Here is a 13,817-nt window from a genome sequence, read left to right as displayed (position 1 = left end):
GGAGCACATACTCTACAGTTTACTTTGTATAAAGTTTTAGAACACAGAGAACTAATCTATGGTTACAGAAAAAAGTTCGGGGCGCCCGGGGGGCTCAGTCGGTTAAGCAACCGACCTTCGATTTTGGCTCAGGTCATTATCACAAGGTCGCGAGTTCAAGCCCTGCGTGGAGCTCAGTGGGGAGCACAGAGCCTGCTTGGGATTCTCTCGGTCTCCCTCTCTCTCTGCCCCTCCCTTGCTTGTGCTCTTTCTCTGTCAAAACAAATAAACTAAAAAAAAAAAAAAAAAAAGTTCATTTGTTCCCTGGGGCAAGAGGGATGGCAGTGGTGAAGGGGGTTGACTTCAAGGGGAATAAGGAAACTTCCTGGTGTCGTGAAAATGTTTTAGATCTCTATTGATGTAGAAGCTTTAGGGCTGTTAATATTTGTCAATATTCATCAGACTATTTACTTTATACCTACGCATTTTATTGTGCGTAAACTGTATCTCAATAAGGTTGGCTGAAAAATTCACGCTGGGTTCTAGGCAAGAGTTTAGAAAAAAAGAAAATGTTGCCAAGAGTACGCAGTGGATCCTACATCAGCCTGTCTGTAAGTTCACATATTGGTAGTTTAGAGGAAGTCGCTGAATCAGTGAGGTCATGGGTATGTGGATAAAACTCCTGTGATCCGCCCCATCAAGTTCAACAGACAATTACTGACTGCTTGAATCTGAAGGATAACGTGTTGGGCATTACTAGAGATATAAAGATGAATTCAAAATCCCCACTCTCAAGTTCCTGCTAACCCTTTTGGGCCTGGGGGGGCTAGTGGTGATTTAAAACAAAAAACAAAAAACAAAGGACAGGTACTCAACCAACTATTATAAAATAAATAATAAAAGAGTACCCTAGGACCAAACTTACTTACTGCATACTTAGTCAATCCAAGGAAATGTCACAATCTACTGGATGTCTTAGTTATTTATGGTCCCTAAATCCTCCGGGAAGAATTTTGGGAAGTACTTTGCAGCCCAAGAATGGATTAGTGCTGGGCGTAAGATTCTTTCAGAAAGAATCTGCTACAGGGTTGCCTTCTTTCCCCCAGAAAAAAAAAAAAAATGTCCAGTTAAGTAGAAAAGCCTAAGAGGGTGGTAAGCCAAAGGATCGCACCTAATTCGAGACATAGGAGTAAGAATGAAGGAAGATAGTCAGTAAGATTACACGGAACATACAATGGAATACTACTTGGCAATGAGAAAGAATAAAATCTGGCCTTTTGTAGCAACGTGGATGGAACTGGAGGGGATTATGCTAAGTGAAATAAGTCAGGCAGAGAAAGACAGATGCCATGTTTTCACTCTTATGTGGATCCTGAGAAACCTAACAGAAGACCATGGGGGAGGGAAGGGGGGGGGAATTTACAGAGAGGGAAGGAAGCAAACCATAAGAGACTCTTAAAGACTGAGAATAAACTGAGGGTGGGTGGGGGGTGGAGGGGGAGAGGGGAAAGTGGCTGATGGGCATGGAGGAGGGCACCTGTTGGGATGAGCCCTGGGTGTTGTATGGAAACCAATCTGACAATAAATTTCATATTAAAAAAAAAAAAGTGCAAAGCGAATGGCCATGTGCTGCTAAAATTCTTGCAGGGAAAAAAATAAAAAAGATTATACGGAACAGCTTCCCATGGTCTTCCTCTAGGTCTTTGTTAAGTGGAGTTGTCAAAGTGGAAATGCAAATGTATTCAGAGTAGGTGATCTCACTGGCTTCACGCAGTCACAGGTGTCTTTCTTCTTCCCTTCAAGTGCTAGTGGACATTCTTGTCGGAGCAGCTCTCCTGGACGGCTGTCCTCCAAATGATGACTCAGGGACTCGGTGCTTTCTTCCTGTGGCTTCGGTACCTCTGGTGCCATCTAGCTAACAGCTGACGAGAGGTACACATAGACCATTATGTGGAATGATACGTAGGTTATGCCTAGAAGCGGCATACATCCATTCTGCCCGAATTCCACAGACCAGAACTCAGTTACGGCCTCGCTCTTAGATGCAAGGGTGGCTGAGAAATTCGGTTTAGCTGTGTGCCCAGCCTAGAGAAGGGCCAGATTGGTGAACGCCAGCCGTCTTGGGCCCAGCAAGGCTACCTATGGTGCAACTGGCAAACTATTAATGGTCAACGGTCAGTTACTCAGCGGCAGCTGAAAGAGAACATATAAAGTGGGGACTGCAGATGGGGAAGGTAGGATGCATCGTCCTCTTCAGAAAGTGCTGTGTTCCTCATTGGGAATAGGGGAACAAATCAACGGTTGAAACTAAAAAAGCAGCCCTATACCACAAATGCAAGGTTACCCGAGAGCCAGAGAAAACAAAATAGCAGAGGTCTGGGGTGAGAATCACGCTACCGACGATGTGATAAAATGCCCCTCTGCTCGGAGCCCCCCCCACACCCCCCCTCTTGGAGTAGATGCGCTGCTCAGAGCAGCAAGGGTTTGGATTGGATCGACCAGACTGAATTCTCAGGAGACAGAGCTCCAGGAAGTTAGCCGGGAGCTCTAGCCAGGTATCACAGACATTATTAGTCAGGCTCTTGTTTTTTCCCTTTGTCTACGTAGGCGAAAAAATGAAGGACGCTTGCTCAAAAAGTTAAACATGGAAGTAAGTACCCTACGATCCAGCCATCCTACTTCTGAGTGTACACCCAAAAGAATGAAAAGCAGGGACTCAAACAGATAGATTTGCACACCCGTGTTCATAGCAGCTTTGTTCACAACAGCCAAAAGGTGGAAACAACCCAAACATCCATCAACAGATGAATGGATAAACGAAATGTGATATACACAAGCGGTCCCTGGCTGGCTCAGTCAGTGGAGCATGTCGACTCCTGATCTTGGGGTTGTGAGTATTTGAGCCTCACGCTGGGCATAAAGCTTACTTAAATAACCAAATGAATAAAAATTTGATCTCCACATACAATGGAATACTACTCAGCCTTAAAAAAGAAGGAAATTCTGACACATGCTACAACACGGATGCACCTTGAATGCAGTATACTAAGTAAATAAGCCGGATACGGGGGGGAAAAAATTGTATGATTTCACTTGTAAGAGGTATCGGGGATAAGCAAATTCATAAAGGTAGAAAATAGAATAGAGGTGACCAAGGGTAGAGGGTGGTGGTTATTGTTTTATGGGTACAGAGTTTCCGTGTGGGATGATGAAAAAGTTCTGGAAATGGAAAGTGGTGATGGCTGTTGTGAATGCACGTAACGCCACCGAATGGTTAAAAGGGTAAATTTCATGTTACATATATTTTACCACAATAAAAAAAAATGTTCCCCCCAAAAGTGAAAGGCACAGGCTTTCTATTAGAGACACAAATAACGGCACCAAACGCCAGACACAGGGGCGCCTGGGTGGCTCAGTCAGTTGGGCATCCAACTTCGGCACGGGTCACGATCTCACGGTTTTTGAGTTTGGCTCTACCTTGGGCTCGCTGCTGTCCACACAGAGCCCACTTGGGATCCTCTGCCCCCCTCTCTGTCTGCCCCTCCTGCACTCTCACGCTCCCTCTCTCTCAAAAATAAGGAAATATTAAAAAAGAGAGAGAGACAGAGCCAGATAGAGGATTCCAGTTGGTAAATCAGGATGGGGATGGGGATGGGAAGAATCAAGTAAGACTTCACGGAAGAAACCTCTATCAGCTGGGCCGTGGAGAATTTCAAGCTGGAGATTAGAAGGAAGAGGATAGAGGGCGGATGTATCTCAGGCTGTGAGCAAGGGCAGCAGTCAGAGAAGCATGTAGCATACCTAAGAAATGGTGATCAGTGGTTTGTTTACTCATTGCATCTCCTATTTTCCCCTGCTGGGGGCGCTGATACTCCTCCTTGGGGCTGTGTTAGGCAAGAGCTAGTTGCTCAACACTCCCTAGAGTGCATGCACCACCGAAATCTCCCCCTGAGCTTACCTTGAAGAGGCATAAGCCTCAGCTACGTGCAGAGGAACGCTTCCACTTGAATCGTACTAAAGAAGTGTACATACTTATGTAATATACAAGGAGAGGGAGTCATTGTGTTCTGAGGAATTTCATGCACAGAATCTGTTTACATATTGTCAGAGGCATGGATGGATAATACTTCCGAGATGGGAACTACAGTGTTCTCTCCCCCATGCTTCCTTCTTTGTTTCTCCCTGCTCAAGCAGGTGGAAGAGGGTGTCCAAGGTGCCTCAAGGGAAAGACGCAACAGGGCGGTGCGTGGCTCTGTTTTCTGTGTTGCACTTGAGGTATTTTTGACATATAACACCGGATTCGTTTCAGACGCGGGGTTTAGATCCTTGCGAAAGTTAGGCATGGCTCTTTTCTCCGGACCCGTCGTTGTTTTGAGCCTCTTTAAAATCAACAAGATAGAAGTTTCTGAACACCAGTGGTCCGCTTCGCTTATTTGTGCTTGTGGGATTGATTTTAACTTCATTCCCTGCGCCAGACCATTCCAGAAGGGATGTCGAGTAGTGTGTTAGCTGCGCAGCTTCAAGCCTTCTGCTGCAGACGGACTTCGTCTTCCGACTTGTGAACTGCTCTGCCTCACAAGCTGCTTCAGTTTACCTGATCTGAGGAGTGGACTGACCTCACTCTACAGCCAAGCCCTGGAGGCCTGCCAGCTTGCCTTTTTGAAGGGAGGGAGATCTTCCGACCGTTTTGTTACTTGTCCTGGGGCAGCACTAAAGAGCCGGGGAGACAGCCAAGCTGACCTTCATACCTTATCCAGGGGCAATCTCTCTCTAGGAACTGCATCAAACAAGAGGTGAATATAATTTCTCAACACAAAGTCCGAAGAGCACGCAACTCTTGATGTCAGGATCATGAGTTCGAGCAGCATGTTGGGTATAGAGATTACTTTTTTTTTTTAAGTTTACTTCTTTTGAGAGAGAGAGAGAGAGAGAGAGAGAGAGAGCATGCACAAGAGCAGGGGAGGGGCAGAGAGATAGGAAGAGAGAGAGTGAATCCCAAGCAGGCTTCGCACTGTCAGCCCAGAACCACATGAGGGGCTCAAACCATGAGAGAATGATCTGCGCTGAAACTAAGAGTCGAATGCTTAACCAACTGAGCCACCCAGGCATCTATAGAGATTACTTAAAAATTTTTTTTAATTTTTTTAAATAATTTTTTAAATGTTTATTTATTTATTTTGAGAGAGAGTGAGAACTGAGGAGGGGCAGAGGGAGGGGGGAGAAAGAATCCCAAGCAGGCTCCACGCTGTCAGCACAGAGCCAGACACGGGCCTCGAACTCACTAACCGTGAGATGGTGACCTGCGCTGGGATCAAGAGTTGGATGCTTAATCGAGAGAGCCATCCGGGAGCCCCTTAAAAAAATTATCTGTGACCCACTTCAGACCTATTGAATCAGGACTTTGGGAGGCAGAAAAGTGTTTATTTGGTCCGTAAGGGGGTGTGAATGAGAATGCTCATCAAAGAGCTATTTGCCATGGAAGGATTTGGAAAAACAATGTATCAGCCGTGATACCTTGGATAAGCAAAATGTGTACAGTCATACTGCAGTTAGAAACAAGCAAGGAACGGGATGTACCACAGAGCAAGGTGACAAGGGTAGAAAAACAAAGAGTTGAACAAAAATTGCAAGAGACCTGATGTGGAGCACAGTAACATTTTGTACATTTAAAACGAGTATGTTTCAGCGTCGGGCTGCGGGAGAAGATGGCGGTCTCCACAGGAGTTAAAGTTCCTTGTAATTTTCACTTGTTGGAAGAACTTGAAGGACAGAAAGGAGTAGGCGATGGTACGGTTAGCTGGGGCCTTGCAGATGATGACGATAAGACACTTACAAGGTGGACAGGCATGATTACCGGGCCACCAAGGAAATGGGCCACCCATTTCCATTTCCCATTCCCATTTCCCATTTTGGTTGGGCCACCAACCAAATTATGAAAACAGAATATATAGCCTGACAGTAGAATGTGGACCTAAATACCCAGAAGCTCCTCCATCAGTTACATTTGTAACCAAAATTAATATGAATGGAATTAATAATTCCAGTGGAATGGTGGCTGCACGGAGCCTACCAGTGTTAGCAAAATGGCAACACTCATATAGCATTAAAGTTGTACTCCAAGAGCTAAGCCGTCTAATGATGTCCAAAGAAAATATGAAGCTTCCACAGCCACCAGAAGGACAAACATACAACAATTAATTTGGATCTCAAACTTGTCTTAAATCAACAGCCTTCTACTCATGTTCATGTCTTGATTAAATATCACACTGCAAAATACCCACACATTAAGTAAAAGAATTCCAGCTGGTAAACATGACCTGGACATTTGTAAGAATATATTTAATATATGTACACCATTATGTTTTCAGCTTACAGGAGGAAAAATGCAGCACCATTTTTTTTCTCTTGTTAAGGCACTGTCATTTAAGCATAAACCTGGAACACTCAAAATAGAATTCAGGTTTACAAGATGAAAGCACGGAGAGAAGAGTCAGATGCTGTGGAAGCATGTATGTTTCTGAAAAGTAAAAAAATCTCAAGAAGGAAAAACCAAAATGGCATGCTTTATCCATCTTGCTTGGCGAAAGAGCTTCAAGTTGAAATTGTCTAAAGTGGCAGGTACAATGAATCTTGTCACAAATTGTGTTAATTTTTGAAGCGGTGTGGGTGCTGACTGCGAGAAATATGAAAAATAAGTTCAGGATTGTTTTGATACCTGTATTTATGATAAAAAAAAATGTCGTGGGGGAGGCCGACGAGTATCTGTTAAAAAGCCGTTCCTGTGTGTTACATGTAACAGACATGGTAAATATTTGTTTACTGTCTTTGTTTGACAAACCATGCATTTAAGTGAAATCAACAAAAAAAGGAAACAGGTGTATGGATATGTGATTTTGAGATTAAAGTTAGTCTTAAAATGTAAATAAAATGTGGAACGTGTCCTCGGGAAAAAAAAAAATGAGTATGTTTCTAAACACGCTATTCCTTTTCAAATAAAGATCCACGAATAGAGAGGGGAGCAGAGTTGAAGTGGAATGGCAGTGAGGATCAGGGGCAAAGGGGGGGAAATTGGTAAATAGTAAGAAGACAGGCAAGCATCAAAGGGAAGAACTTTGCCCAGACAGATGTCAACGTGCTTTGAACTGAGGAACAAGATTCACTCAACTCCAACACGAGGTCCACTAGCTGGCGGGGTGTGTAGAAATCTCTGCAGATGGGAATCCGTTGAAAACGAGACCCCCAGATGAGTCCGCTGCATAGACCACTGAGTCTTTAATACCAAAGCATCTTTATTTTTTAGCACTTCCTCGATTTGGTTGCTACTTAACTCTCCAGTCACCCTGGCTTCCGTGTTGCGATCCAGTAATAAAACAAATGTCATGATGTGTCCCACCCATAGATCTTTACGCATCCTGTGCCGCCTGTCTGGAACACCCTTTTTCTTTTTCTTTTCTTTCTTTTTCTTTTTTTTTCTTTTTTTTTTTTTTTAAGTAATCTGTATGCTCAACATGGGGACACAGGGCTAGAAGCCACAGCCCCAGGATCCAGGGTCAGACGCTCTGCCGACTGAAGCAGCCAGGCGCCCCTGGAACACTCTTTTTATCTTTCTTCACCTGGCTAATTCTTATTTATTCCTTTCAACTCAGGCCGGGTGCCATCTCCTCGGGAAAGGCTTTCTTACCCCTCTGGCTGGGTTAAGCTGATCCCCCGGCGTTGATAGCACTGGGTTACGAGGCCGGTCGTCGTACATTATGCTGAAATCCTTGATTTGTGTGTTTTGAAACCTCTCCAGCCCAAGGACTCGCTCTTACTACCTTTTGGACCTCAGTCCTGGGAATATTGTGCCTGCAATTCAATAGGTTTTCAAATGCAGTAGCGTGTAGCCAGCCCCAGGAATATTATTTCCGTATTCGTTCACTTACACAAGACGTTGTTCAAAAAGGACTTAAGGCAGCACTTGACAACTAAACTTGAGAGAAAGCGAAGGTGGAATTTCACCGGGACAAGCACCAGCAAGAGCAGCCCTCCGCGGCTACAAGGACCCATCACGGCCACCCGTCCGGACAGACCAAGGTCCCGGCAGGAGCCCAGCGTTCTGGCTGGGGCTGCTTGGCAAAAGATCTCCATCCCTGCCTGCTAGTGCCATCTCCAGGGGACTGGTTGCTTTTCACCCAGCTGCAGGACTCCAGCTGCCAGGAGAAAAGTCGCAGCTCTGGATTAACATCACCTTCATCATTCAGGGAAAGAGAGCTCGTTCTTCCCCCTGGTCCTTTAGGGCTCAGAGAGAGACGTTGCGCAGCCCTGTGTGTTTCGGTCAGGTACTGAATCTATAGCCTCACAAGAAAACTCCAAGATAGAGGCTGCCTTTACAAAATCAGAGAGTCACATGACGAATTGATGCAGAAAATCAGAAAGTTCATTAAAGGATTCACAAACCCTCCACTGAGAAAACATTTGCAGTTATAGTCAGGCTCCCCTCCCACAGAAAGGAAAATAAATGTTTTATTTAAATCAATGTTACGAAAGAGTTACAAAAAAAAAAAAAAAAAGCTGAAACACTGAGTCTAAAATGAATTTCTTTCTTATTTCCAGCATATTTTTTAGTCTTATATCATGATGTTTCTAAAAGAATCATCACAAAGTATAGGTTATTTTTTTTAACAGACAAAATTATACTTGCTTAATGATAGGAAAACATGGTTCGGTAAAATCTAAATTCAACTGGCTAAAACAACCTTTCCTGTAATCTGTAAGGTACCATCTCAGAACGAAGCAAATAGTCAAGGGGAAAAAAATAGTCAAGGGACAAAATTGGAATACTCACTAAAGCAGGGTTTCTCAGCCTCAACACTAGGGACAGTTGGGGTGGGAACATTCTTCCTTGCGGGGTGTGGGGGGCTGTTCCCTGTATTGTAGACTGTTTAGCGGCATCCCTGGCCTCTGCCCACCAAACGTCCACCCACCCTCAGGCATTGACAATCAAAATAGCCTCTGGGTGACGGAGGGAAGCAGAATCACCCCCCCCCCCCCCCCATCCAGAACCACTGCACTGCGGGAGACACAAAGCCATTCACAGGTAAGCTACAGAGAAGAGTCTGTAAATTAGAACCTGACACGGAATACACAAGCCTTTCCCCCCGGGGCCAAACCCCAAGGATTACACTTCCTTAATTCAAAGGTGTCAAACTTGCCAATAGTATATTTGAGAGCGGATCCTTTTCTTAATCCGCTTTGGCATTTCAAATCTTGGCATTTCAAACTCTAGCCAAGGTATATCTGATAGGAGAGGTCAACAAAGGAGCCATGTCGACTTCGGTGAACAGGCTTAACCATTCTTGATAAGAACTAATTAGAAATTTATAATGTAGCACCTGTTTATTAAGTGCTTGCTGCAGGCAGCATAATGCCCCCCGCAAAAGACGTCCCTGTCCTAATCCGCAGAAGCTGCAAAGCAAAAGGAACTTTGCAGATGTGATTACGTTAAGGATCTTGAGGTGGAAGCGTGTCTGACGGGCTCAGTCGGGAGAGCAGGCCACCCCTGATCTCAAGGTAGTAAGTTCAAGCCCCACGGTGGGTGTAGAGATTACTTTAAAAAAAAAAAAATACAGTCTTGGGGCGCCTGGGTGGCTCAGTCAGTTAAGCGTCCGCTTTAGCTCAGGTCATGATCTTGCAGTTTGTGGGTTCGAGCCCCGCGTCAGGCTCTGTCCCGACAGCTTGGAGGCTGCTTCGGATTCTGTGTCTCCCTCTCTCTGCCCCTCCCCACCCCTCATGCTCTGTCTCTCTCTCAAAAATAAATAGACATTTAAAAATGTTTTTAAATAAAGAATCAAAAATTAAAAAATAAATAAAGTCTTTACAGGAAAAAAATCTTGAGATGGAGAGATTATCCTGCGCTATCCAGGCAGGCTCAAGGTAATGTAAGGGTCCTTGTAAGGGAAAGAGGGAGGAGGTCCCTATAAGGGAAAGGGAAGTCATGCGATGCCAGAAAACAGAGAGGATTGCTGGCTTTGAAGACAGAAGAAGCGGCCAGGAGCCAAGAAATGCAGGCAACCTCTAGAAACTGAAAAGGCAAGGAATAGATTCTCTCCTAAAGCCTCCAAAAGGAATGAGACCCTGACCTCCAGACCTGCAAGAAATAAACATATATTTAAGCCACTAAACGTGCGCTCACTTATTACAGCAGCAAAGAAAACTGACGTGGTGAAAATCCAGCAGGAATATTATGACCTGGGAAGCCAGGAGAGGAAGGCCATTTCATAGTTTCAGTAAGCATATTTTTTTTGCCTTTCTTTTTTAAAATTAGAGAGAGAGCGCGTATGCAAGATCAGGGAGGAGAGGGGCGGGGGGGAGAGAGAGAGAGAGAGAGAGAGAGAGGGAGAAAATCGTAAGCAGGCTCTGCACTCAGCACAGAGCCTAATGTGGGCCTCAGTCCCACAATCCAGGGATCATGACCTGAGCCAAAATCATGAGTCAGACACTCACCCTGGCGCCCCAAGAATAATGAATATTTTAAACCATAATTAAAGATCTCAGACAACACAACAATGCATTATCTCTCCCTAATTATAGCCAGGAAGTAGACGGCTCTTAGATGTTAGACACCCATCTAAAGTGTATTAAGATGGATTAATTCATTTAATCATCATAACAACACTGTGATGAAAATGTTTGTATGATTTCCATTTTTCAAATAAGAAAACCAAGATCCGGACAGGTTTCGTCTCAAGCTCACAAAGCTACGAAATGGCAGCACCGGGCTTCAAATCCAGGCATACCGTCTCCAAAATCCAGATAAATGTGGCCCAGAGTGTTACAGGAGGGTGGCGGAGACACGGGTCCCTGTCTCACCGAGTCAAAGAATGAATCTCGCACACAACAGCGAGTGAGCAACGCGATAGAGTTTGAGGGAGAAAGGGTAAAGTTTTCCAGAGTGAGTGGGGACCCGAGTGGGTGGCCACAGACAGTTTCTGCCCGGAGCTTTTTCTTGGGACCTGATCAGAAAGTTTGTGAGACTTCATGCACGGCATCTAGCCCAGACAGGTCCTCTCCTTCCCCTCCCAGGTGTACCTGCGGTCTGCCTCCCTGAAGGTCCCTCATTTATCCTTGCCTCATGTTACCCCTTTCCCTACTCAAGAGCAGTTCCGTGAGGTTCAGGGATGGAACGTTACAAAACAAATCCCCGTACTTCTTCACCCAGAGAGGGTGCTTGACCAGAAGTACCTAGGTTTCCAAGTGTAGGAACGTCTGCTGTGCCCTCCAGCCACATTTATTTAATCTATGTTTTTTGTAATCTCTACACCCGAAGCGGGGCTTGAACTCATGACCCCAAGAGATCAAGAGTCGCACGCTCTCCCCACTGAGGCAACCAGCCAGGCAGCCCCCTGCCCCCTCACTTAGAGGGAAGGATCTCCAATTTCCTCAGGCGATCACCCCCTCCCACACCACCTACGGTCTCTGTGGAGTGTCGATCGAGATGGCCTGCCCTTGTTCTGGCCAATTTGATACAAGCCAGACCAATACGATCCCCTCCCCGCTCTGCAATTTGGAAGGATTCGCCTTAATTCCTGCCGTCTGATTCCTGGAGTGCCCCCCGTTCCTGTCTTTTCTAGGGCTTGCCAGTTCAGCCTTTTTTCTGGTTCGGTGGGCCACGTCATACCTTCCCAATGAAGGCCTTTATCATTTAAGCGGACGGGAGTCAGCTACTTTCCCTCCAAAGAAGAAAGTCTACCTGAAACTGAGCACGCAAGAGATTTATTTGTGAAGAACCCTTAGTGGCAAGCGCCTTTCCTGGCACATGAAAAGAGCTGGCACACTCCTCCCCTGGCCCTAGAGCAGGCGGGCCGCACGCAGGAAGCTACGAGAACAGAGAGAGCTCGCATTGAAGGAGGCTGAAGACTGCAGGGCTGTGCAAATACAATACAGCTATGGTCCGATAATCACCCAGAGGCGGTTCCAGAAGGAGACCACTTTTCCTTCGCAATTGCTGTGGCATAGGCTATGTATCTAGAGCGAACTATGCGCAGTGACTGGACCATCCCAGCATCCACTAGTGTGGACACAAATAAGGGATGCGCTGAACCTAGACACGGGAGGGGAGGGGAGGGGAGGACCGCGCTGGCGTAATTAATCCTTTTCTTGCCTTCACGCTGCTGTCGGGAGCTCATCTCGATCCCGTGGACACTAGGCGACCACGGCAGTCAAGATGCTGTTGACAGAGTTGACAAATCAAATAAGGTTTACTTCCAACAAAATGCTACCGTAATCACGATCTCCCCGTTGGTGAGTTCAAGCCCCACTTCGGGCTCTGCGCTGACAGCTCGGGGCCCGGCGCCTGCTTCGGATGCTGTGTCTCCCTCTCTCCCTGCCCCTCCCCTGCTCACGCTCTGTCTCTCTCTCAATCGCAAAAATAAATGCACATTAAAAAAATTTTTTAAAACACCACCTTAATAGGGCTTATTTCTTTTAGGGTTGCCATGTAAAAGTAGGACACGAATAAAACTTCTTTTGGATCGCCTAGGCTTCGGCAACCCTATGCATCATCACAATCTAAAAATGTTTCACCGGGATGCATTTTCCCTCTGCGGTACCCTATCACAGGTACAGCTCCAAAACCACAGCCTCCAAGCCCTCAACGTTAGGATAAAAACCTGGATATCAGCAGCAGCCTCGCTGACCTGATTTGAACAGGTCTTAAAGTCACTTCCAGTTTCAAAACTTTTTTAATTACAAAAAGCTACATTTTTCCAATAAATGAAATGTCAAACATTTTGAGATTGCCTGAGGCGGACTTTTTTAAGTATTGTGGGTTGTTTTTTTTTTTTTTTTAACTTTCCATTCGTGACTGACTCAGGGACATTAAAGGCCTTATGTATATTGTCATCACCCCCTCATCTTTTTCAACAATTTTGTCCTAGATTCGGTCTATAGAAGACAAGTTTTACTGTCCCTGTTTAAGAATGTCACGAAGAAGTCATTCTACTTCTCTGAGACGGCTAACTCCATGATTAGTAGATCCTATGGAAAGAAAATCTCCCGTTTAGTCTTTGGACTGAAACTCGTGCATTTTTTTTTTTTTTTACATTTATTTATTTTTGAGAGACCGAAAGAGACAGAGCACAAGTCGGGGAGGGGCAGAGAGAGAAGGAGGCACAGAATCCCAAGCAGGCTCCAGGCTCCGAGCTGTCAGCCCAGAGCCCGAAGCGGGGCTCGAACTCACAAACCGTGAGATCGGGACCTGAGCCAACGGAGCCACCCAGGCACCTGTGAAACTTGTGCATTTCAGGGGGCGCCTGGGTGGCTCAGTCGGTTAAGCGGCCAACTTCGGCTCAGGTCATGATCTCACGGTCAGTGAGTTCGGGCCCCGCGTCGGGCTCTGTGCTGACAGCTCGGAGCCTGGAGCCTGTTTCGGATTCTGTGTCTCCCTCTCTCTAACCCTCCCCCATTCATGCTCTGTCTCTCTCTGTCTCAAAAATAAATAAACGTTAAAAAAAAAAAAAAGAAAAGAAACTCGTGCATTTCTAAGGGCATTACGAGGGCAAGAGCAAATTAAGAATGCATTCAGATTTCGGTATTTGTTGTTACAAAAATAGATGGCACTGGGTCTAGATTCATCAGTCATCTGGGGTTTGTTTGTTTGGTGAGAAACCTAGTGCTGGAAGTTTGTGCCTCTTGCCCCTTTCTTTCAATTCCTGCATTTCCCACCACCTGCCTCTGGTAACAAGTCTGATCTCTTTTTCTACGAGGTGTTGTGTTTGTTTTTGGGTTTTTTTATAGTTAATAAGCTATATATATACATATATATATTTTTTTAAGTTTATTTATTTTGAGAGAGAGCAAGC

General features: G+C 45.4%; 1 protein-coding gene across 2 annotated transcripts; it reads left to right on the top strand.

Annotated features, from left to right (window-relative positions):
• The first annotated feature begins 5,663 nt into the window (after positions 1-5,663).
• LOC131502244 (ubiquitin-conjugating enzyme E2 variant 2-like) lies at positions 5,664-6,433 on the top strand. 2 transcript variants are annotated; one of them, XM_058712916.1, is made up of 2 exons: positions 5,664-5,847; positions 5,906-6,433. In XM_058712916.1, the coding sequence occupies exons 1-2, from the start codon at positions 5,685-5,687 to the stop codon at positions 6,175-6,177; spliced, it is 435 nt and encodes a 144-aa protein (XP_058568899.1). In that variant the 5' UTR covers positions 5,664-5,684; the 3' UTR covers positions 6,178-6,433. The 2 variants fall into 2 exon arrangements, with proteins under 2 accessions (XP_058568899.1, XP_058568898.1); XM_058712915.1 differs by having other exon boundaries at positions 5,685-5,845; positions 6,030-6,433.
• Positions 6,434-13,817: the final 7,384 nt, after the last annotated feature.

Source organism: Neofelis nebulosa, chromosome X (genome assembly GCF_028018385.1).
Source record: "Neofelis nebulosa isolate mNeoNeb1 chromosome X, mNeoNeb1.pri, whole genome shotgun sequence".
NCBI lineage: Eukaryota > Metazoa > Chordata > Mammalia > Carnivora > Felidae > Neofelis > Neofelis nebulosa.
This window is presented reverse-complemented; position numbering and strand designations above follow the sequence as displayed.

Excerpts from the sequence above, each read along its gene's own strand:
- LOC131502244 (XM_058712916.1), top strand. The coding sequence starts at position 5,685 with ATGGCGGTCTCCACAGGAGTTAAAGTTCCTTGTAATTTTCACTTGTTG. Across the intron at positions 5,848-5,905 it reads GATTACCGGGCCACCAAGGA|CAAATTATGAAAACAGAATA; the intron begins AATGGGCCACCC and ends TGGGCCACCAAC.